The sequence below is a fragment of the Onychostoma macrolepis genome, chromosome 14 (assembly GCF_012432095.1).
Source record: "Onychostoma macrolepis isolate SWU-2019 chromosome 14, ASM1243209v1, whole genome shotgun sequence".
NCBI lineage: Eukaryota > Metazoa > Chordata > Actinopteri > Cypriniformes > Cyprinidae > Onychostoma > Onychostoma macrolepis.
Genome location: NC_081168.1, coordinates 1,644,738 through 1,670,535, shown reverse-complemented (window position 1 = coordinate 1,670,535; position 25,798 = coordinate 1,644,738). Strand labels below are relative to the sequence as shown.

At 37.9% G+C, this 25,798-nt stretch overlaps 1 protein-coding gene across 1 annotated transcript; it reads right to left on the bottom strand.

Annotated features, from left to right (window-relative positions):
- Positions 1-472: 472 nt before the first annotated feature.
- On the bottom strand, positions 473-5,133 carry LOC131553357 (E3 ubiquitin-protein ligase TRIM16-like). The gene is made up of 6 exons (XM_058797967.1): positions 4,653-5,133; positions 4,255-4,350; positions 3,974-4,174; positions 2,818-2,932; positions 2,630-2,677; positions 473-2,409 (listed from the first exon to the last, which is right to left on the bottom strand). The coding sequence occupies exons 1-6, from the start codon at positions 5,109-5,111 to the stop codon at positions 1,886-1,888; spliced, it is 1,443 nt and encodes a 480-aa protein (XP_058653950.1). The 5' UTR covers positions 5,112-5,133; the 3' UTR covers positions 473-1,885.
- Between the last annotated feature and the right edge of the window lie 20,665 nt (positions 5,134-25,798).

Here is a 25,798-nt window from a genome sequence, read left to right as displayed (position 1 = left end):
AGAGCGCAAATTTCAGGGCGAAGCATCAGTTTAACGTTGAAAGAAAGTGAGGTAAGCTGGAAATGGCAAATACTTGAATAGTCAATTGTTTTAGGATAGAAATGCTAAGTAACCGATAGCTATATCCAGTGATGCAAACTGCTCAACTTTTTGCCTCAAATATGGCCATTTAGAGAGAGAGAGAGAGAGACAGAGATTAAAGTTGTGTGTGTGAATTACCTGCACCTGTGTCTCTCTACAAACAATGAAGCTGAGTTTAGTTACTTCAAAAACCCTCCTCGTTGCTGAGAAATATAATGTACCATTTATGAGCTCCTGAATGTTTCTGTGTGCGCGCAGTGCGATCTCCGATCTCTGTCAATTGATGAAAAAATGGTTCAGAAACTGTTTGTACAATAATCAAATATAGATACAACCGGAAAATTTTTAAAAATGGCACTTCTTTCCCAAAAGGTTGCTGACCCCTGCTCTATAACGTCACACTGTTAATGATTTATCATGTAGCTCAAAGCATTATGGATACACTGAAAAAATTACTTGTAGGATTTACTTAAAAAATCTTCGTAAGAATTTGCACAAACACATTTTAAGTAAATTTTACTGCTGCTGCTGCTCTGTACAATCTACTTACTACTGAACTTAACATTTATATATGCAGTATATATATATAAAAAATAAGTAAACATTACACCATTATATATAATTCCACATATAGGAATAAGTCAAATCTACATACCTAAGTTTAGTCAATTTAACAAAGAAAATAAGTAATTTCAGCTTGGACAGTAAACGTTTGATTACTTAATATAGCACCTAATTAAACCATGCTTTTAAAGTGTACATTACTTAGAAACATCTAAATAAAAAATATAGATACAATAGATGTCATGTAGACACCATATCTACATAATTAGTAAATCAGCACTGATCTGAACACAGAGACTTCAATACATGGTACACAATACACAATGATGGTAACATTCTCTCATTTTTGAATATGAATATGAATATTGAATATCATTATAAGAATGGCATCTAAGCTAAAATTTTATTTTTACTGATTTATTCATCTTAGAACGATACACTATTTCGACACACTATTTCCCCGTTTAATACTGTAAAGCTGCTATGACACAATTTGTATTGTAAAAAGCGCTATATAAATAATGGTGACTTGACTTGAATATGAATAATTTTTTTACTCCAGATGTAACAAAATCACAAGTTACTAAACCTAACAAAAAAAGCAATGATAAAACAGTGTAAATACAGCTGGAAAACAGAAATTATTAATTAAAAATTAAAAAATAAATCAACCTTATTAATTAGTCATGCCCCAGTGCATGATGGTAACACCAGTATCATAAAAGTTGAGTAGGTTTTACGTTTATATTTACGCTTTGACTTCTACAAGCTGGAATGGTCTCACTTTATATTAGGTGGCTTTTACTACTATGTACTTACATTTAAATTAATTATTTGATACATAAATAAATACCTGCATGTAATTACATCTGTAATTAATTTCTGTAATTACATTGATAATTACACTGTTGGCCCATCCCTTACACCTTAACCCACCCTTAAACCTACCCATACCACCAAACCTGTCCTTAACCTGTCCCAAAAGTGTTTTGCAATTCAGTATGAAGAAAATAAGTACATTATACTTATTTTTTGATGTTAGTACAAAGTAGTTAAGGCCACCAAATATAAAGTGGGACCGCTGGAATTGAGTACCAAAATAGAATTTACATTGTTTTTTTAAATTATTGCCTGAACTACCTTTTTCATGAAGAAATTAAATTAGTTTTTCTGTAGTATTTACTACACCACAGAATAATTTTTATCAGTGTAGAATCTCTTGTTAGTCTATTCTGATTCATCAACACAGTTTCACTGATGATCCAGAACAAACATAAAACCCCAGATAGAGCGGCTGAGTGAATGTGGTCTGGACTGTGTGGATGAGGCTCATTGTGTCAGAGACGCTGTAGAAGGACAGAGTTCCTGCACTGTGATCCACAAACACTCCTATTCTCCTGATGATGGGCTCCACAGAGAGATCAGTCTGTATGCTATTATGCCAGAATGAGTATTTGGAGGGAGAACAGTACAAACTCCAGGACTGATTATTAGTTCCAAACCTACTCTCATCACCCCGTCCCTTCCTGCTGATGCTCTTATATGACACTGATATATAAACACCTAAATCATCTCCACTCCACTCCAGCTCCCAGTAACAGTGTCCACACACACTCTCTCTACACAACACCTGACACCACTTATCAAATCTGTCTGGATGATCAGGATACGACTGGACTGTGCCAGTGACAGTAATCACTCCTTTCTCAGACAAAAGGAGGCGTTCATTCATTGTGTTCAGATCCAGAGTGAGCTGATGGGAATCTGATGGAGATAAAACACATCAGAATCAGGAATTATGAATCTGTTTGATCTTTTCATGTAGCTGAACTCTTCATGTTCAGTGTATCATCAGTGTCTCAGTACAGATGAACAGATATCTGTGCAAATCATCATTTACAACAAGTTATAAAACTTTTCTTTCTCCTTCTACAGAAGAACATGAACTCAGTGAGTTTTTCTGCTTGTTTTCTTACTGACTTACATTGTAGGAAGTCTTTCCTGGTCCTGGGAACAATGTTGGTGAATGTAACTGTGGAAATCAACAGACATGAACAGTGTGATTCTCATGATCCTGCATCCATTCCTAACACATTTCTAACATGATGTTCTCCATGATATGAGATGATGATGGACTGGTTTCTGAGAGCAGATGAATCTCCAGGACTTTACCTCTGTCTGAGATCTTCTTGACAGATTTTCTCAGGCCATCAGAAGAGAAGAGAGAACTGAAGGGATCGTCATTTACGTCTGTAGATTCAGGAGGTGCTGAGAGAGACTTGAAACTCTACAGAAAACAGAAATCAAAACTCATCAGCTCCACACTTCCCCCAATAACCTGCTCCAACATCAGATTTGCGCGGCTCTTGTTGACTCGACTGATCTTTAGTAACTCACCTCAATCCAGCACTTTCACAGCATCAGCTTCATTCTTCTCATATTCATTACATCACATTAGAGCTACAGATTCTAGTATCTGACACTTAAACTATATGTGAACTTTCTTTTACAGATTTGAGAATCATCTGATCAAATTTTGATGAACATTACTCAGAATCTATACTATCAAGTTCACTGATTTCACCAAAAAAAAAAAAAAAAAAAGAGGTAAAAAGCTGAAATGTGACCCTGGACCACAAAACCAGTCTTAAGTCGCTGGGGTATATTTGTAGCAAAAAAATGTATTGTTTGGGTCAAAATTATAGATTTTCCTTTTATGCCAAAAATCATTAGGATATTAAGTAAAGATCATGTTCCATGAAGATATTTTGTACATTTTCTACCATAAATACATCAACACTTAATTTTTGATTAGTAATGTGCATTGCCAAGAACTTCATTTGGACAACTTTAAAGGCGATTTTCTCAGTATTTGGATTTTTTTGCACCCTCAGATTCCAGATTTTCAAATAGTTGTATCTCGACCAAATATTATCCTATCATAACAGACCATACATCAATGGAAAGCTTATTTATTCAGCTTTCAGATGATGTATAAATCTCAATTTCAATACAATTGACCCCTATGACTGGTTTTGTGGTCCAGGGTCACAAATGTTAGTGAAGTTTTGAACTGTTGGTGGCGCTAGTGGTGTTTGACAGCTAAATATATCTTCCAGAAGAAAGAGCTCAGAGAAATGATTCCTAAGAGATTTCCAGAGCTGAAAGCCATTTGTAAGAGGCGTCTCTTTCAGAAGAAGATGATCAGATGAGAGTCTGACTAATGATTATATAATAAGACACTCATGAAATGTTTCTCTGTGAGTCTCGTGTCACAGCAGGATCTGCTCAAGTCCACTATGATCCTGTTCTTCTAGATCTGTGTTACCTGCAGGAACTGGATGTGATCCTGTGTGTGTGAAAGCTGCTCCAGCTCAGCGTCTCTCCTCCTCAGATCATTGATCTCCTGCTCCAGTTGCTCCAGTCGTCCTTCAGCTCGACTCACTGCTTGCTTTTCCTGATCTCTGAGGGAGCGGATGAGCTCAGTAAAGATCCTCTCACTGTCCTCCACTGCTGTCTGTGCAGAGCGCTGTTAGGACACACAGTGATTCAGGCTTCAGTGAGTCTGAACTGAGACTGAGACAAACTTCTCTTCTTCTCCAGACTCACCTTATGAGACTCCACAGCCTCTCTCACCTGCTGAAGATCTTTCTCTCTCTGCTGGATTCTCTGCTGGAGCGTCTTCTGCGTCTCCTTCAGCTGCTTCTGCAGGACAAACAGATGATAGTGAATCTCACAGAAAACTACTGGCACTAAATCATCATGTGTACTGATGAATCCAGTAAAAATGGAGCTGATGGCTGTGGGTTCAAATGCCAGAAGTGATGATCGGTTACAATCATCATACATGAATTAACATGAAGATTAATGCTTGTTTCACAACTGACGCAGACATAGAGCTTCAACTGACAGTGTTTCTGTGTAATTAAGCTGTGGCTCTACACAGAAAATAAACGTACTATTGGATCACTACACCGAGTCTTAACTTGATCTCTAGTTTTAAATACCTGTTTCTCTGTCCTCTGTTCTGTAGCTGATACAGTGTCATGGTTTGTATGTTCATCCATCAAACACAGCAGACATATACATTCCTGGTCAGTGCGACAGAAAACCTTGAGGAGCTTCTTATGTTTCTGGCAGATCATCTCCTGCAGTCGTCCAGTGGCTTCAGTCACTTTGTGTCTCTTTCCTTTAAAGAAACTCTCATGTTGTTCGAGGTGATACTGACAGTAAGAGTTCAGACACACCAGACAGGACTTGACAGCTTTGTATTTTCTTCCAGTACAGACGTCACACTGCACATCTCCAGCTCCAGTGTCACAGTCAGCAGGACGTTTGGTCTTCTTCAGTTTCTTTACTATTTTAGCCAAGATGCTGTTTCTAGCTAAAGCAGGTCTTGAACTGAAGGTCCGTCTGCACTGAGGGCAGCTGCATGCTCTCATCTGAGAAACTCTGGCTTCTGCCATTTTACTGCGTGAATACAGAGACACAAACACACAACAGCTCAACTACTCTTCAGTTTCTCTTTCTCTGAACTCAAATGATTCCTGTTTCCTGGTTCTGTGTTTGAGTCACGAGAGTAAAACAGGTGTGTCTGTGAGACTGTAAAGCAGGTTTCTGATTCCTGCTCCTGTAGAGTCACACACACACACACACACACACACACACACACACACACACGTACTGACAGTGTAATGCAGTGCATGTTGAGGAATATTAGAAGAAACTTCACCTTGCAGCTTGGAGATGACATTGATGAAGAAGAAACGCAAATCACCACGGTCATCGTAGAATGTGATCTCAAAGATGAAGTGTCGAGGCAAGAATACGATGTTCTCTATCAGATTCTCAAGAGGCTGAGTGGACAGTCCAAGTTGACCAATGACAACATCAAGAAGACGGATGGTTCCTTCCACCATACCTTCACTGAAGAATGGAAACTGGCTTGGACCACGTGGTGACCAAAGCAATCAAGGCCGGTGGAGAAGTTGTACAATGTTCCTCATCCTCATGAAGCTAATCTGGTGATCGGAACAAATTTCATCAACCTGGAAGAAAGCTGTGATCATGTCCATCTTCAAGAAACGTGACAGCTGTGGAGCAAGCCGGTTTTCATCCTCTTTGAGGCTATTGTGATCTTCTCTATCCTTCCAGCTGATGAAGGAGATAATCCATTGCACCAAGCACATGGTCATAGTCTTCACTGACTTTAAATCTCAAAAACACAATTAAATATGAAATTTTGTAGTAGATACACTGGAATAGAGAAATTGAAAATCGCTTTTTTACAGTGTTTAAAGGAAGTAGATAATGAACAGTCTGAGACGTGATCTGTGTGAATTTGTACAGAGTTGTTCAGCATCATCTTTAACTGCTGAAAGGATGTTGCAGGAGTTTGTATCAGCATCTGAGGAAACCTGGCTGAGCTTTCATTGGTGATCTGATACTACAGCGGTGTTAAAAATGAGTCAAAGAGAGTAAATGAAGCACCTGAGGCTCGTTCATGAACACATTCACTCTCTCTCACTCCATTCATGAGAGTTATCAGCGTTTAGGGATATAAATCTGTGTGTCTTTGTCTCTCTATGGTTCTCTCTCCTCTCAGATCATGTGTGAGATCATATTCAGTCTCATCTCAGATTATCTGGAGCTCAAAGCGCAGGAATTCAGTGAGGACGGACAGCAGATAGATCAGCTTCTCCTGTAGAAATACACTTTCAGCATGTATAATGTCAGTGTAACTAGCAGCTCAAGCAGTCAGCTCAGTCTGAGAAACTCATAACCAGTGTTGGGGGTAACGCATTACAAGTAATGTGAGTTACGTAATCAGATTACTTTTATTCATGTAACTAGTAAAGTAACAAATTACTTTTTAATTTACAAGAACAGTACCGAGTTGAATGTCACGTGTTGTCATCTCGGAATTACGGTAATAGGGGTTATGCGCAATAGACTTCCATATTCTGCTAACCAGATCTCGTTGCTTCCGGTTAACGCGTTTTGCAAATGCCCCGTTAAATATGAAGCTGTTTTACTCAAGATGCCTTCAAAGTAGACACTAAAGATAATCATTACCAATGACCATCACATATGTGATTGATATATAAAATGTTTTTATTTTTATTCTTTTCAATGACATTTATATATAAAAGTCGAATAAAACGTCAACAATAAAAACAGCTAGCTAATTTAACTGATTACCTTAAAAGTCCATTGATATCGCCATTATTTAATACTGCTATTAATACGTTCTCCGATAAGCGGAAGCGATGAGACCTGTTTTCCGGGTTTGGTCAGGTGATGTTCGACATATACCCTATTACGACATGGCGTGAACGCAGCATAAGGGTGAATCCCATTTCTCTGTCTTACCCCTTCCCCTTAGTTTTGCGCGTTCACGTGAGAGTAAGGGCTATCCCAATTCTCGTTTTGATCGAGGGGTAGGGCTAAGGGGAAGGGGTAGATACCCCTTAAAACCAAGCATTTTCGCGAGCTTACTTGAAACCGAGGGGTACCCAGAACACACTGCGCAACCGGCAACAATCAAGTATTTTCGGCTTAAATAATTTATTTAAAAATTACGACAGTCTTGTTTTGTGCTCTAGACAGTCCTGTACATATATATTTGCAACCATGTTCTTAATTGAAACGTTTTTAAAAAATCGCTAGTTTGCGACGCTAACGTTACATTGCTGATTTGCACAACAGTCCCGCAGACTAGCCTTGAATGAACTCCATGCATGTCTACAGTTTTAACAAGTTTGTAAAACGATCCAAAGTTCGTGATCAACACTTGTCGGCTCTGATGAAGTAGCAGCCAGCTAGCGACGGTGTATGATGACGTAACCGTAACCAAGTGGTGTCTCATTTCATAGGGGTATGTTTTCACCCCTAGCGCTTACCACTCGGTTTCGAGGGACAAGGGCTAGGGGTAAGACGTAGGGGAAGGGGTAAGACAGAGAAATGGGATTCACCCTAAGTCTCACTCGCAAAAAAAAATTACAAATAAAATAATAATAATAATAATATTAATAAAAAACAGATTCATGTATTCCTCAAAATGAATAAAAACAGTGAAATACAAACTCAGAATATGACACAAACCTGCAATAATTAAATGTTAAATAACACAAATCCTTTATGTATTTAATCCCATTTTATTAACCAATGTTTTTGCTGCTGACCTTCGATGATCCAATTCAACCATACTAATAAGCAAAAAATACTTTTGGGAAGTTAACATTTGTGTTTAATTTTTATTTATTTTTTTATTGCTGAAGAGTGTTGAACTTTCTTCTCCTGCGTTCTTCTGTACAGACGTAAATTGACTTTTCTTTCAGCTTAAGGCTTATTCATTTCACTTTTTGGTGTGAAAGGACTTTTACATTTGCTAAAAATATAACTTTTTATATTGAAAACAAACAAGCAAGCCCTGCTCAGATTTAACAAGTAACGCAAAAGTAACATAACACATTACTTTCCATAAAAAGTAACTAAGTAACGTAATTAGTTACTTTTTTAGGGAGTAACATATTGTAATGCATTACTTAATGCATTACAGGTTTAATGTCTACCCAGACATTAAACCTGTTGCTTTAATGTCTGGGTTCATGAAGTCATTTGAGAGACTGGTGTTGGCCTACTTTAAGGACATTACTGGACTCATGCTGGACCCCCTGCAGTTTGCTTCCCAAGCAAACAGGTCTGTGGATGAAGAAATCAACATGGGACTGAACTACGTCCTCCAACATCTGGACAAACCAAGGACTTATGCAAGGATCCTGTTTGTGGACTTCAGCTCCACTTTCAACACCATCATCCTGGACAGAGCCGATCCTCCCTATACGCAGAATACGCAAGCTGTGTAGGGCCTGTAGGGAGTGAAATTATTTCCTTTATGAAAATAACTCCTCGTGAAGCCAAAACTTAGGAACTCTTACAATGCAAATGTCAGGCCACAAAACAAACTCTTCAATCAGGCTTTGGTCTCTTTGTGAAGCCAAACACCCAGAAAACCCTTACAATGCAAATGTCATGCCGCAAGACAATAAACTCTCTAATCAGACAAGAAGATCTGAGAGAAAGACCATTTGATCATTGGTCCACTCACCCATCCTTCCCCCCTGGACTCATGGTACTGGTCACTGAAAGAACTCAAGTTGCTACTCTTACATAAATATTTACTATATCTTAAGAATTAATGATCTTAACCCTTTCATGTTTGGTATCATTTTAAAGGTCTCGGTGCGATGGGTAAACTGGTCTCAATTTCACAGTAGTCACTTATATTATGGGAAATATTGGAAACTTAAGTTAACTCTGTGCCTCTGTTGTGGGGGCGGTCTCCTTTCAAAACTTGATAAACATTGCTCTACAGGTGTGACCATTTGGGGCATGAGAACAGCTCCTAGAGAGGTTTCTCATCCCCCATACACAGATCTAATCTGTTTTGGGGCAGAGAATAAATGTTTATGGGCCTTTTGTTCTGGTAGTATTTAAGGGAAAGTTGCAAATCAGTCAGGGCGATTTGTAGCCAGATCAGCCCGTACTGTGGAGGGTATTGAATATGTTCCATACTATGTATCTTCTTCTTGAAGCCAGGTAAACATTTTATTCTTAGATTCATCTTTGAACAACTGTTGTTATGTATTTTCTTATTTTTGAATTGGCTTCTTATTGTTTTATTATGTAATTGGCACGATACGTTTACTGGACTAATAATAAATTGTTATATTTGATTTATTCTGATCTCTTCTGAAATCATTTTTTCAAGTAGATTAATGTGTAGGGACAGCTCATACCAAGCACTAATAGATGAACCATGGGGAGCACCATGAAGGAGACTTTGGATTTCTGACTGTCGCTAGCTTAACACAGTGTAGCTCTCGTGGTTATAGGGAAAAATACACTTTTTGTTATGAGTATGCAGGCGCAGCTCACTTAAAGGTATGATAACACACTGCACCCTCTGAGTAAGTTCAGAACTGACGAGTTTGTGTCGTGGATTCACAAAAAAATCGGCCGAAGTGTAATTCCTATGCGATACCTGGTCCCTAATGAACAAATAATTGAAAGAATGGGATTTTCGGAATAATCAAATATCTAAGTTAATGTACAATCGATATCTGTGATCAGTTTAATTATAAATATTGTCTAAGTTTAATGATCACTTGAAATTGAAGTCAGATCAAGCACGGAGTTAGACTAAAATTGAAACTAAATACTAATAAATTCATAAACGCAAGTAAAAGACCGAACATGCACTAAACCTTCGACCAGCCGCTGGATTCCGTTGTTTGGACTAGCGGGTGGATCCTTACAGGCCTCAGAAACACCAGGGGGCCCCCGTGCTCTCAAAGATGTTTTAATTTTAGTTTTGTTTTTTAATTTGGCCAGCGGTTAATGACTGATCATTTCTTTTAATGTGGTGCGCTGTCATGCTCTCTACGTAAAAATCAGTCAAATCATGTAACGTGAATGTTGTACCGCCTCTTGCGCTTACTAAAAAAAAAAAAAACGAGTTGAAAGCGTACTGAGCTGCGGAAGAGTGCTTGTTTCTCGATTCTCGATTCTTGATTCAAGACGGAGTGAAACACGGACAAGTGCGTTTTGTCCATTCTTTCGTCCATTCATCCCCCCACCCCGGGACAGTTTTGCGTAGGGCCCCCAGAAGTCTTGGATCGGCACTGATCCTGGATACTCTTCTGAATAAACTGACAGTGCTCTCTGTACCGACCTCCATCTGTCAGTGGATCTACAGCTTCCTGACAGACAGGCAGCAGCTAGTGAAGCTGGGCAAACTCACATCCAGCACCTGCACCATCAGCACTGGTGTTCCTCAGGGGTGTGTGTTCTCCCCACTGCTCTTCTCTCTCTACACCAATGACTGCAACTTTAAAGACCCCTCTGTCAAGCTCCTGAACTTCACAGATGACACCAGTCATTGGTCTCATCCAGGAGAAGTGGTTGAGCAGCTGTCTGTCTGGTGCAGTCACAACAACCTGGAGCTGAACACTCTCAAAACTGTGGAGATGATTGTGGACTTCAGCAGAAATCCTCGGCACTCCCTCTTCTCACCATCATGGACAGCACTGTGGCTGCAGTGGAATTATTCAGGGTCCTGGGCACCACCATCTCTCAGGACCTGAAGTGGGACAATCACATTGACTCTGTTGTGAAAAAGGCTCAGCAAAGGTTGTACTGTCTTTGTCAACTGAAAACCTCCCACAGGTGCAGATGACACAGTTTTACTCAGCTGTTACTGAGTCGGTTCTGTGCTCTTCTATAACTATCTGACTTGAGTCAGCCAGCAAATCAGATATAAGAAGACTGCAACGGACTGTCAGGACAGCTGAAAGGATAATTGGTGTGCACCTGCCAAACCTTCAGGACTTGTACAACTCCAGAGTGAAGAAACGGGCAGGTAACATCATCACAGACCCCTCTCACCCCGACCACAACCTGTTTGCACTTCTCTCTTCAGGCAGACGCTACAGATCTCTGAGCACTAGAACGTCTAGGCAAAAAAAAACAGTTTTCCCCCATGAGATCTCCAGCTTAAACAGCTAACAAAAATTATTATCCGTTTTCTGTAATTCTTTGGCCTGTAAGCCAACTTCCCTCATGATCATTCCTGCATAAGAACATAAAGCTGCTTTGACACAATCTGTATTGTTAAAAGCGCTAGATAAATAAAGGTGAACTAAATGAACACGCATAGATAAATCAGAGTTCATATTGTGATGCTTAAGTTAATTATAATGTGTACTTGTGTTTTCTGAATGAGAACATGGTCAGTCTTGTGCAAAATGAGGACATTTACTTGTAGAGTTTTGCAGATAACTTTGAGCAAATTGGAACGTGTGTGAAAAAAGCGTCTTTGTTTCAAGAGCTAAATGAATGGTTTGGGAAATTGGGCCAAATGAATCCATTATAGTGTGTTAGAAATGAAGAAAAACTGAAATACAAATTATTAAAAAGCTGTAACTTAAAAATAAAAATTGATTCCGAGATTAACAGTTAAATGTATAACAATATCAGTGGCTCGTGGCGCTGGAAGACAGAAAAACACAAAACACTGAAAAGGGCTGGAACTCCATAAAGTGCATAATGACAATGATTTATTGACCGTGTGTGATCGTTTGAACTGAGAAGTCATTTTGATAGTAATAATAAAAATAGTGACACTACAATAAAAACTATATGACTGATTTTGATCAACACAAACAGAGGTTGAGAAAAGCACAGAAACACGTGGTCACTCAGCATGACTCACACACACTGATCTTACTGTCTATATGAGGATTTATTACACACATTTATTCTGACATGTTATTGACAGAAGTTCAGCTGCAGTATTAATGTAATGAAGACGAAAGAAGAGACTCTATAACATCTCACTGTTACCAATTTATCATGCAGCTCAAAGCATTATCATGGTAAATTATTGTGTTTGTGGAGGTTGGACAAACTCCAGCCTGTCAGGACATAGAGTCCACAGGTTTCCTAACAAGAAATAGAATGGTATCTTCTGGGCCTGGTAATGCGGTGGTGTGTAATTTAGTGATCACTTTACTCTGGTGGATTATCATTCCAGTGATATGATGCAGTTCAACATGGGATACCAAAGCAAGAACCAAGTGAGACTCAGAGCTGGTGCGGTTCCTTCATCACGTCCCGCTCGGCCGCTGGTGGGAGACATGATGCTCACGGGTCCGACAGAGATGCTGCTCCACGAAAACATCAACTGTGCACCGTAAGTCTTGTTTTTTAACATTTTCTAACTACCAAATCAGTGAACATAATTATTTAAATAATGAGGCACAACGAGATGTGTATACGTTGTTGTAAAGCACCACAGCTAGCTTGTAAGCATTAGCAATATATTTTTAAAAACCTTGTAAATACGTTACCATATGAGAAGGCATAACTAGTAGGTTGACCTCAGTATGCTAATATTATAATCATCAAGTCTAATGACAGCTTAGTAACATTGTTAGCACAGCTAATTGGTCATTTTTGTCATGTGGTGTGTTTATAAGGCTTTGGAAGATGGGAGTGTGAAGATCTGAAGCAGTGGAGGCCAGCTGTTATTAACACCTCTACTGGACTGCAGCACTCCTGATGGAGATGGAGATGCAGATGCGATGGAGGCCGAGTGGAGAAGCATGGTCAGCAGTGAATGTGATCTAAACTTGTGTTTGTTTCTCCCAGCATATGCCGTCTGTGGGTGTTATACTGCAGGTCACCACAGGCTCTATGAGAACGCAGCACTGTCATGTCTTCCACTACACCTGCTCCTCTACAGATCCCTCCAGAGGATCAACAAGATCAGGCTGTTGGTGTGTATCTAGCACAGCATTCACGATTTAACACACATTAACAACGCATTAGTGTGATACCCAGACTGAAAGATTGTTAAATGTTTTTAAATGGGTCAGATGGTATATTTTTCTTTTGGTAGTATATGTTTGGTACATCTACATATATTAACAGTTGCAATGTTGTGTTTTGAGTTAGAAATTAACAGTGCTATGAAATAATATTTGTTATGATTTAGAACAGTATAAATAAAACTGAATTGAATTAACCATAAATGCAGATCTGCTTGATATATATATCAAGATATAGGCCCAGCGGACAACTTGCCTGTATGCCGTCAATATTGATTGTGTTATACCAATAGCATCAAAAAGTGTGACTTACAGGTAGTTGTGACCTAAATATTGGCAACTTGTAATAGAGAAACAAAATTATTCAGATTTTTTGAATATTCAAATTTTCAATTTACTATGTATTTATACATACAAGTATTTAGCTCAGAGTAATAAATGATCTCTGCCCTAAACACACTTATGTCTGCTGGCCTGGAGAGGTCCATGCTCCTGTCTGAAGTGCATATAGGCTGTCTGTAGCACACATGGGTTCAGACAGAAAGCCTCAAAGCCTGGGAGCAGAGTCAGACACTGCACATCAAGTCTGGGGGTCACATTCTCCACTAAAGCCCAGTATACATCCAACTCCCCGCAGCACTGACTTTCCTCAGCTGTGACCATGGCCTCACATTTACCACACAAACATTTATCTCCTTCTCTCTCGCGCGGTGATGAGAAACCGCTATATCACGTAACTTTAGTGTGGGATATTAACGAGTGTGACACGCCTGATCAATGCTTATTAGTTTCTGTTACTGGTAAGCAGTTTTGGGCTAGTTACTCAAAGAATGTAATATATTACTCATTACTAGTTACTCCTTTCAAAAGTAATATTGTTATTACTTTCTGGCAACGGTAATTAGTTACACTACTAGTTACATTACTTTTTCTTCACGCCCCACAGAAGTTGTAACTGTGTATCTTCCACATAAAATTCTTCAAGAATGTTACTAACAACATATTTCTGCCTCATCATTTAACCAAAATCCACTTTGGATCGCAGTCAGAAGTTATTACAAACACTCAATAGTGATTGATAGTGGCATTCAAGTAGAAGTGTTGTATTAATCTCATTAATTGTCATGTGTAGCTTGAAACTAATTGTAATTTCTCCATTACCCATATACGATTATATTTCATTATGTATTTTATCAAATCACATACAGTGGGGCAAAAAAGTATTTAGTCAGCCACCAATTGTGCAAGTTCTCTCACTTAAAAAGATGAGAAAGGCCTGTAATTTTCATCATAGGTATACCTCAACTATGAGAGACAAAATGAGAAAAAAAAAAATCCAGAAAATCACATTGTAGTGGGAGAAAATCCAGAAAATCACATAAGTGGGAGAACTTGCACAATTGGTGGCTGACTAAATACTTTTTTGCCCCACTGTAAGTTTGTAAGAAACTGTTTAATTTTCCAAAAAGATTTTTAATTATAGTAATATAATGTACCACATGCTGATCAGAAGGATGTGGGTGGGATGTAATGCCAGAGTAAAGTAAAGTCGCAACTTACACAACAGTGTTCAGGTCATCTTTTTTCCTGACAAAATCAATATAATGCAATATTTCTGTCTGCTAAATGTAAGCTGTTCCATATTTGATTGTTGGAGTTTAAATCAGTGGGGTTGAGGCATCAAAAGTAACTAAGTAACTAAGCTATTTTATGGATGGTAACTGTAATATTATTACTGAAATCTTATTAGTAATTAGTTACATTACTAGTTACTGCAAAAAGTAATATTATTACAGTAGCTAAATTACTAGTAACTAGTTACTGCCCAACACTGCTGGTAAGTATCAATACTCATAGATGTCCAATACTAGCTTTGCTATTGCCTGATTACATATCATTAGCTAACGTGTGTATATCTGTAAGCTAACACTGGTCTCTCACCAAGACACCTGTCCTGTTCTCCTCACACATCAACTCAATCTGTCTCCTCTGACCGTTGTTCTGTCTAATCCCGGCCTGTGTCTGCTCTCTTGGCTGCATAGCACGCTCATAATTGTATCTGTGGTCCGTCATACGAATGTAAATAAACATTTAAATTTCCTCAGCATCTGAACTGTTATTGCAATCCATTGTTTTCCTATGGTTTAAATGTACCGCTCTCCCTTTTGATGCGTCACTTCCGATTTTGGCGGTTTTCAGATGCGGAGGTAAACTTCTCTCACAAAAACGACTCCAGAAGCCTTAATAGCGTGTTTTAAAGTATATTTAAAAAAAAAAAAATCTAGTTCCTACATTATTTTTCTATACATCGACTCACTGGGGTCTCTAACCTGCAATATGCCCTTTAAAACCATTTTTTTACCTGGTGAAACTAACTAAAAATAATAACTTCACATTAAAGGTGCAATAGGTGATTGTCTTCAGAAACATTTTTTGTTATGCTGGTTGAATATCTGTATTAATATATTCTGTGGAAGGGGTAGGACCAAGAAATGTTCGTCCAATCAAAATGCTCGGTCCGAGCGTTTTAATTGTCTTTCCTACCTGCCTGTCAATATATATATATGTATTAGCATACCTTTGCGCACCCTATTTGCGCAGACACGATACGTCATCAGCGCGTTCACGTACGCTATTGCAGACAGAGTGAGAATGGCATACAAACATCAACAACCCGATCTTCCTTCCTGGTATTGTAGTACATTTACTAACTGTGCTATAAAGTTTTCTCACCGGTGAATGACACATGTTTTATCCCAGCGGTTCCTAATTTGAGTCCTCACGCCCCCCGCTCTGCATCTTTTGCATGTCTCACTTAGCTAAAACACCTAATTCAGATAACCAGCTCATTAGAAGAGAGCTACTTGCATGAGCTGTGTTCCCATTGACATGCTCCCTACACAGTGTTCATTACTCTCTACTCCCTGAGCAGGGAAATCCGTTGAAGTTTACTTCACTTCAGAACATTCATTCATGGATTTGCGCTGCGCAGCGTCTTCACACACAGACGAAACTTACTAGACAAGTGTGACATAATATACCTCTGTAAATAAATACTATTTAAATTCACATCTCACACACTTTAATGCCCTTTGTATGGAGCATATACGCTCGCTTTGAACTGGAATCATGGCGGAATATCTGGTGATGTCCACTTCGCAGGGCACTTATGACTTATAACAGAACAACCGTCGGACGTGATAAGATATACATATGAAATGTGCAGAGCGGGGAGGGCGCGAGGACTGTAATTGGGAACTGTTGATGTAGTCTATTGTAGTAATTTAACGTTGTCTCTGGTATTCTGCTTTTTGGGCATATGTGCGTTCAGGGGACGGTTCAGTGCTATCAGGCTAAAGTTAGCATTTTCAGAGATCTCCTACTGCACATTTAACTTAATATTTCTTAATATTCTGTAAGATTTATTGGCATTTGCACAGTACTCTTGGTAACCACAACAAGTACTACTTACCAGAAACTCTTCACTCAAATGTATTTATGTTTTATGGCAGGCTTACAGAATGGTATTCTTCTATTGCGCAAGCATTAAACCCTTTGGAATGAGGATTTGTGAAAGATGAGTGGATTTTCTCTGAACTCCTGTAATTGTGTGAATGAGTTGCGTTTCATCAAAATTAATTTAATTTATAAGTAGTAACAAATGAAAAGAACAAATCAAAGAAGTTCAGATTGGAGTACCCCACATGTCATTAAGGGGGGTTGAATAGTGTATATATAATTCTTACAAGATGGGAATTGTGAGTGTTCAACGTAGCATTCAATCATCTGTGTTTGTAAAAAAAAAAAAAAACTGCAAATGCACAATTGCTCCATATTGAAGTTGTTCGAACGGAAAGATGTTATGTCATCGAGTTTTGCTAATTGTTATACCCCCCCTCTCTGATCAATAGTATGTTCCCAAGGTGCCGTACACCTCAATCCGTGGGAGGCACTCTGAGGAGAGGTATATGTTTTAGTTAATGGACGACTTAGTCGTTTTTAGAGTTTATTAAGTAGAAATTAAGATGAGGTTCAAATAAAACATGGTGGTGTTTGTATTGTTGAACGTGGCATGTGATAAACAAGGGATTACTAATGTTGAAAATGGCTTATAAATGGTATTTCTTTAAATTAGTGTTTGATGCATTTTTTGGGATTAGTATATCTGAAGTATCAATTTATATTGTGTTCATCATTTAAGTAATGATGACATTCTGGGTAATGTAGTTCATGACCTACTGGACATTACTTGGGATAAGAAAAGGGTAAAACAACTTGTGAAGTGTGATTTTTGGTTGTTGCCTGCATGTTAGAGGGATGGAACAATGTACTAACTCAACGATGTGTTTGCAGATTGTGAACAGAACAGAGACAATTGTTGTAATACTGTCCCATTCTGTTCTTGCAGGTATGCATTATTGGATTTATGTTTTATTATTTTTACATTCATTTTCAAAGTTTACACTTTTCTTGTTAGTTCTATATAAAACATGTCTTTGATTTTGTTATGCACTTTACTGAATTGAACAATTTAAGATATAAAAGAAAAAAAAAATACATTCTGACACCTCAGTCCGTGGGAGGCACTCTGAGGAGAGATTGTGAACAGAACAGAGATGATTGTTGTAATACTGTCCCATTCTGTGCTTGCAGTAAACACCTTAAAAGACTGTATCAGTGTTCGTCCTTCTTGGCGGGTTTGGTCCTGTGGTGCAAATCTGCTACACCCCTCTAACCAAAACCAAAAAGAATTGAAGAAAACATTCTCTCTCTTTCAGCACTTACCTGTATTTATCTCTTTTTTGTCTCTCTTTAATCTCTAGGTGTTACTGTCCCACCTGTCGAGCTCTAAGTGTGTGTGTGTGTGTGTGTGTGTGTGTGACTCATTGTTAGCAATGGCGACCAGTGGCAGAAAATAACCTTTTTTACCTTAAAATTATGAGTAACAAATAGAGTCGCTTACCTGCTTAACCAGGTCACCATTAAATACTCTGACTCACAAAAAAAAAACACACTCGCATACACACAGCTGCTTTGTCACCTCAAACACACCTCCATCAGAGGAAACAATGAGCAAGTATTCCTGTAACTCAAACAAGGTGCTAGCGATGCTGAAATAATGTAATATAATGTAAAATGTAACAATCAGCCTCTACTGATGAGTTACACTCACACATTCATACTGAAAAAGTTATTTGTCTGTAAAGTCAGTTGTATAAATAATGTGATATAATGAAATTAAAAGAATTGTTCAATAAAATGCATTAAGAATGCCGTGAATTTGATTGAGCCTCACAGTAAACACATTGGCAGATGTTTCTGTTTAATATAATATTCGGTCTCAGCAGCATCATATGAAAACAGTCAGCTGAAGATGCCATTAGATCACAAATGCTCGTCTGAAGAGAATAAAGAAGCACAGAGGACCAGAAACCACACAATCTCTAGAGTTACACATGCTGTTGGGGATGATATGTTTACACACGCTCATTTTAAAACAGTGTCTGAAGTGAAAGTTTCTCTGCTGATGTCAGATCTGAGAGAGAAATGTGTTCATATACTGTACAGTGAATTTATGCAACATCACAGTCTAGAAATCAGCACAACGACCCCAGCTAACAGGAAACATTCTCTGAATTCTCTGAAACCTGTATACGACGGCGTTTTAGTGCCACGTTAAAAAAATTAGAAAAATCGAAAATTACGAGATTAAAGTCATAATATTTCGAGAATAAAGTCTAAATTATGAGAATAAAGTCAAAATATTACGAGAATAAAGTAGAAATACTACGAGAATAAAGTTGAAATGTTTCAAGAAATTTTACTGCTACAGCTCTGTACAATCTACTTACTACTGAACTTAACATTTATACTGTATATACAGTATATATATTAAAAATATATATATTATATATAATTGCACATATAGGAATAAGTAAAATACCTAAGTTTAGTCAATTTAACAAAGAAAATAAGTAATTTCAGCTTGGCCAGTAAAAGTTTGAGTAATTTTTCTTAGTCAAAGCTTACTTGGCAATACTTTGATTTGACTTAATATAGCACCTAATTAAACCATGCTTTTAAAGTGTACATTACTTATATAAAATATAGATACAATAGATGTCATGTAGACACCATATCTACATAATTAGTAAATCAGCACTGATCTGAACACAGAGACTTCAATACATGGTACACAATACACAATGATGGTAACATTCTGTGGTTCATTTTTGAATATGAATATTGAATATCGTTAGAAGAATGGCATCTCAGCTAATATTAGTCTGTTTTATTCATCTTAGAATGACACACTATTTCGACACACTATTTCCCCGTGTAATACTGTAAAGCTGCTATGACACAATTTGCATTGTAAAAAGCGCTATATAAATATGGTGACTTGACTTGAATATGAATTCATTTTTTACTCCAGAAAATCACAAGTTACTAAACCTAACAACAAAAGCAATGATAAAACAGTGTAAATACAGCTGGGAAACAGAAATAAATAAATAAATAAATCAACCTTATTAATTAGTCATGCCCCAGTGCATGATGGTAACACCAGTATCATAAAAGTTGAGTAGGTTTTACGTTTATATTTACGCTTTGACTTCTACAAGCTGGAATGGTCCCACTTTATATTAGGTGGCTTTTACTACTATGTACTTACATTTAAATTAATTATTTGATACAGTTCACTTATTGTGTACATACATGTTTTTACATTGTACTTATATTTAAAAAAAATACCTGCATGTAATTACATTGATATTTACACTGTTGGCCCATCCCTTACACCTTCACCCACCTCCACCAAACCTGTCCCAAAAGTGTTTTGCAATTCAATATGAAGACAATAATGTCAGTCCTCTGTCGTGTGTTTCCCGCCCTCTTGTGTCCTTATATGGCTTTTCCTGTTCCTGTCCTTGTTCAGTGTGATTGTTTATGATTTCGTTCAGCTGTGTGTCTGATTATCATGTGTATTTAGTTCCTGCCTGTTGAGCTCCTTTTCGTCTGGTCTACTCGTTACTCCTGGTTTTCCTGTGTGTCTGCCCTGCCTTGTATTGCCGTTTGAAGACTGTTATTTTGAAGTTACTCCTCATCTCCTTGTTCCTCATTCCTCCCCGCTGTGTGCACTGTGACAAATAAGTACATTGTACATATTTTTTGATGTAAGTACATAGTAGTTAAGGCCACCTAATATAAAGTGGGACAGCTGGAATTGAGTACCAAAATAGAATTTAAATTTTGTTTTTTTAAATTATTGCCTGAACTAAGTTTTTCATGAAGAAATTACATTTATTTTTCTTTACTTCACAGAATCATTTTTATCAGTGTATCTCTCGTTAGTCTATTGTGATTCATCAACACAGTTTCACTGATGATCCAGAACAAACATAAAACCCAGGATAGAGCGGCTGAGTGAATGTGGTCTGGACTGTGTGGATGAGGCTCATTGTGTCAGAGACGCTGTAGAAGGACAGAGTTCCTGCACCGTGATCCACAAACACTCCTATTCTACTCATGATGGACTTCACAGGGAGATCAGTCTCTATATTATTGTGTCTGAATGAGTAACTGGAGAGAAAGTAGTACAAACTCCAGGACTGATTATTATATCCAAACCCACACTCATTACCCTTCCTGCTGATGCTCTTATATGACACTGATATACACACATCTCCACTCCACTCAATCTCCCAGTAACAGTGTCCACACACACTCTCTCTACACAACACCTGAAAATACTCATCAAATCTGTCTGGATGATCAGGATACGACTGATCTGTGCCAGTGTTAGTAATCACTCTGTTTCTCTCAGACAGAAGGAGGTGTTTATTCACTGTGTTCAGATCCAGAGTGAGCTGATGGGAATCTGATGGAGATAAAACACATCAGAATCAGGAATTATGAATCTGTTTGATCTTTTCATGTAGCTGAACTCTTCATGTTCAGTGTATCATCAGTGTCTCAGTACAGATGACCAGATATCTGTGCTAATCATCATTTACATCATCAGTTATAAAACTCTTCTTTCACCTTCTACAGAAGAACATGAACACACTCAGTGAGTTTTTCTGCTTGATTTCTTACTGACTTACATTGTAGTAAGTCGTTCCTGGAAATGTTTCTGTGGAAATCAACAGACATGAACAGTGTGATTCTCATGATCCTGCATCCATTCCTAACACATTTCTAATATGATGTTCTCCATGATATGAGATGATGATGGACTGGTTTCTGAGAGCAGATGAATCTCCAGGACTTTACCTCTGTCTGAGATCTTCTTGAGCTCCTCTTTGCAGAAATCCTCCAGTTTGTCTCTCAGCTGATGGACAGATTCTCTCAGATCATCAAAAGAGACGAGAGAAATGAAGAGATCATCATTTACGTCTGTAGATTCAGGAGGAGCTGAGAGAGACTGGAAACTCTACAGAAAACAGAAATCAAAACTCATCAGCTCCACACTTCACCCAATAACCTGCTCCAACATCAGATTTTTAATCAATTTCTTAATCAGTTTTATCAGGTTTGAGGATAATCTGATCCAATTTTGATCAATGTTATTCAGAATCTGTAATAAATCAGAAGGAAAAATGAGCTAAAAGCTGAAATGTTAGTAAAATTTTGAACTGTTGGTGGTGCTAGTGGTGTTTGACAGCTAAATATACACTGTAGAACTTTTCATTGTAAATTTACAGTAAAATACTGCCAGCTGGGTTGCCAGCCACTTACTGTATTTTTACAGGACCACTACTGTGTAGGGGAATTTACAGTAAAGACCTTCGGACCAGGTGTGTTGAATAAAGACCAGAAGTCAAGAGATTCGATCAAAAATGAAGAAAATTTACTGAAGATAGTTTGCAGTTTCATCAGCAGAAGTCAGCTTCAAGACTCACAATCGAGTTCGTAGGCCGCTCTGCGTACAATTCAAAAATATAAAATAAATATAAATATAAATAAATATAAGATATAAATCTGTGTGTCTTTGTCTCTCTCTGGTTCTCTCTCCTCTCAGATCATGTGTGAGATCATAATCAGTCTCATCTCAGATTAGCTGGAGCTCAAAGCGCAGGAATTCAGTGAGGACGGACAGCAGATAGATGAGCTTCTCCTGTAGAAATACACCTTCAGCGTGTATAATGTCAGTGTATCCAGCAGCTCAAGCAGTCAGCTCCGTCTGAGAATCTCCCAGAATTAGAAAAGTTCATATGTTGCTCAACGGCGCTCTCTAGTGCTTCTCTAATTCACTGCATGATGTTGGGAAGATCTGAGAGAAACATAAACAATAGGCTACATCAGAAGGCCATAAGGAGATAAACTAACAAAGCTTGTTTCCACCACACCTTAAAATAAATAAATAATTTATTGCACAATTCTGACTTTCGTTTGCAATTTTGAGTTCATATCTCACATTTTTTGACTCATTTTCTGTCAATTCTAAATTTAATCTCATGATTGTGACTTTTCCTCTCACAATTCTGATTTATTTATTTCTTATTCTGAGTACATATTTCACAGTTATTACTTTTTTCATAATTCTGAGTTAAAATCTCACAACTTCAAGACATAAACTTGAAATTGTGAGAAAAGGTCAGAATTGAGAGATGCAATTAAAAATACAAATAATTATTTAATTTTTTTGCAAAAAAAACCAAACAAAAAAACAGGCTTCTGTAGTAAACTTTTGTCTTTTTATATGAGAGTCCATAACTAACAATAACTAAAACAAACTGTAAATGACTGTTAGGAAAACAATAACATCCACAAAATGTATAAAGAACTGTAGTTACTGAATTTATTTGTAACAATAACTTTAAAGTTATTTATTGTTACTACAGTAAAACAGAGATTATTTTTCTAGCCACCAGTATAAATAATTATTAAATATAATGACAAATACTCTGAAAGTGTTTAACACAGCAGTTATTTTAGTATTCAACGTACTGTATACTATTATAGTTTATAGTTAATATTTTAAATTAGCTGTTATTTTTATACTTTCCGTTTTCATTTCAGAATTCAGTTTTTTTATGATTTATGATGTTCAGTAACAGAGCAGCAGCAGGTAGACAGCTGTGAAATATGAGCGTGTTGTTTCACACTGAAAGTGTTTCTTCTGTAAAGAGCATCGTGACGTTTGTGTTTGTGTTGATTTGTGTCAGCAGGTGGCGCTGTTCTGTGAGTCACACCGGGCTCTTGGACGGAAATCATGTGGCTCTCTCAGCCTTTACCTTCACCAACAAATCATCCATAAAACATCAGACGTTTAGCATTCTGTAGAAAAACAGACAATTACAACTCATTTGTTGTACAGCCAATAATAAAAAGGCTTATTGACATCCATACAATGCCCTGCACTAATATTGGCACTCTTGATAAATATGAGCAAAGGCTCTCTTTTTTGATCTTTCATTAATTCTTTTTAATTTGTTTTTTTTTTATAAACCTTTCATTGAAGTAAAACAACTGAATGTGGGGGGAAACTTACATTATGAAATAAATGTCTTTCTCTAATGCATGTTGGCCACAATTATTGGCACCCCTAGAAATTCTTATGAGTAAAATATCTCTGAAGAATAATCCCAGGGTGTGATTTGCGGGGGATTTCCCGTGTATCCATACCTCTGCTGAATTATTCTTATCACCAGTGGGGACAAAATTTATCATAGTAATTAATTCTTCTTCAAAGATAGATTATATAAAATGCCTAAAATATTAAAATATTTTTCAAATATATCTGAAAGGCTGTTAGCACGAACAATAATAAAACAAGAAATTGAATCACAATCAAGTCCTGCTCGTGTGACAATAGAGATGACAATACCGCAATCCTCTTCCAGTGGCCTTCCATGCACGTATTTACGAAATTTATCCGGGACGCTTTGCAAAATGGAGAGAGGGTCGATAGAGGCTTGCTGTTACCACAGATGGGTCAATTCAGTGTACAGCTTGCTCTGACATTAGAGATTTAGCGCCATATACAAGAGAGAGCCTTCACATTGATTCTGAATATATAAATAAATATATAAAAAAATAAACATCAAAAGTGCCAGTCCCATGTGAAATGCACAGAAATTTTGCAGAGAAGACAAGTCAGACCACAATTGAAAAATCAGTGCAGCGCTGTGGATAAAGCATAATGAGAAGAGGTTAAAAGCGACTGAGAATTGCATGTGTACAGACTATATGATCTCACTAATGAGAGCGCATCTGTGTCTAATAAAACATGCCTGATCCTCTACATTAGAGTTCCCTATGAAGGTGAGATCTGCTTCTTTCATCTTGTTGATCTGGAGTCATGCACTGCTGCAGTCATCTGTGACGTCCTGTTAAAAAGTCTTGTTGTGCAGGACATCTCTGAAGACACTTTGAGCTCGTGGCTTGTTGGCTTTGCAACTGATGAGCCGATACAGAGGAGCTCCTGAGTGAGAAGATTAACTAACCTCACCGTCATACACTGTATGAATCTCTAGTTAGAACTTGCGGTCCATGATGCTGTGAAACATATTACAGATGCAAGTCATTTTCAGATGTTCACTGACTCTCTGTACTCATTTTTCTCTCAAAGCCCCAAAAATATGAGAGAGCTTGAGTCTGCAGCTTTGGACTTGTGGATACACGCTCGCAGGATAGGAAGAGAGTTTGACGTGCGCTGGCTGTCCAGCTCTTTGGGAAAGCTATGCAGCGTTGGTCAAAGTCTTTAAAAGGTTGAGCGGACAAATCAAGATCTGCCACAGAGAGGGTCAGATGTAGGGGCATTCATGCCAAAATAACACAGTGGCTTTATTTGGTGGATATGTTGTTGGTAAAAGATGCTTCAGAGACCCTGCAGGCCTTATCCCTGTTTCTTCAGCGGACAGATGCCACAGCGGTCAGTGCTGATTCTGAGGTGAGCGTTGCACTGAGAACACTGCGGTCTATAAGACAAGCCAATGGTTTGAACGCAAAATGCATGAATGACGAATTTGAACGTTTCCACATATTCAAGGGTGTAAATGTGTCTCAAACAAGTAATGGAGACCATCAGAAGGCAGAGGTATTTCATAAACGATTTTTAGTTTCCCTGGCCGACAACATCGAGCGCAGGCTGGATGACAACGGAATTATTTCTGCTACAGTTGCTCTAAATCTGTCAAATTGGCCATCCGATGAAGACGAGCGCGTCCTATATGGGGATGACAAACTTCTCACGATACACAAGACTCTTGCTGTTGAGGCCGCATTCAGTCCCAGACTCCTCAAGGAATTCCATGAATGCAAGTGTCATTGGAGAGAATCTGCACAAAGTGCTCACTACTGTCTCCACGCTTCCCATTTCCCATTTCACATATAGTTCTGATGTGCGGAACGGATATTGCAATGATTGGGTGCCAATAATTGTAGTCAACGTGAAGTAGAGAATAATATTCATTTTATAATGAGATTTTCCCCCCACTTTCCATTGTTTTACTTCAATGAAAGGTTACAATTTAGTAAAATATTTGAATGAAAGATCAAAAGGATAAATGATGCAGATTTATTTTCACAGCCACCTTTGCTTATATTTACCAAGGGTGCCAATATTAGTGGAAGGCACTGTGTCAGAATACACAGGATACGCTTATTTAAAACTGAGCAAAAAATATTGTCTCTATAATTGAAATCGCTTTATATTTGTGTCTTGTTTATTGAATTGTTGCCCTGACACGAAGACCATGCTAACCAAACAGTTCATATGATTGCTCTAATTGCGCATATAATTCTGTGATTAA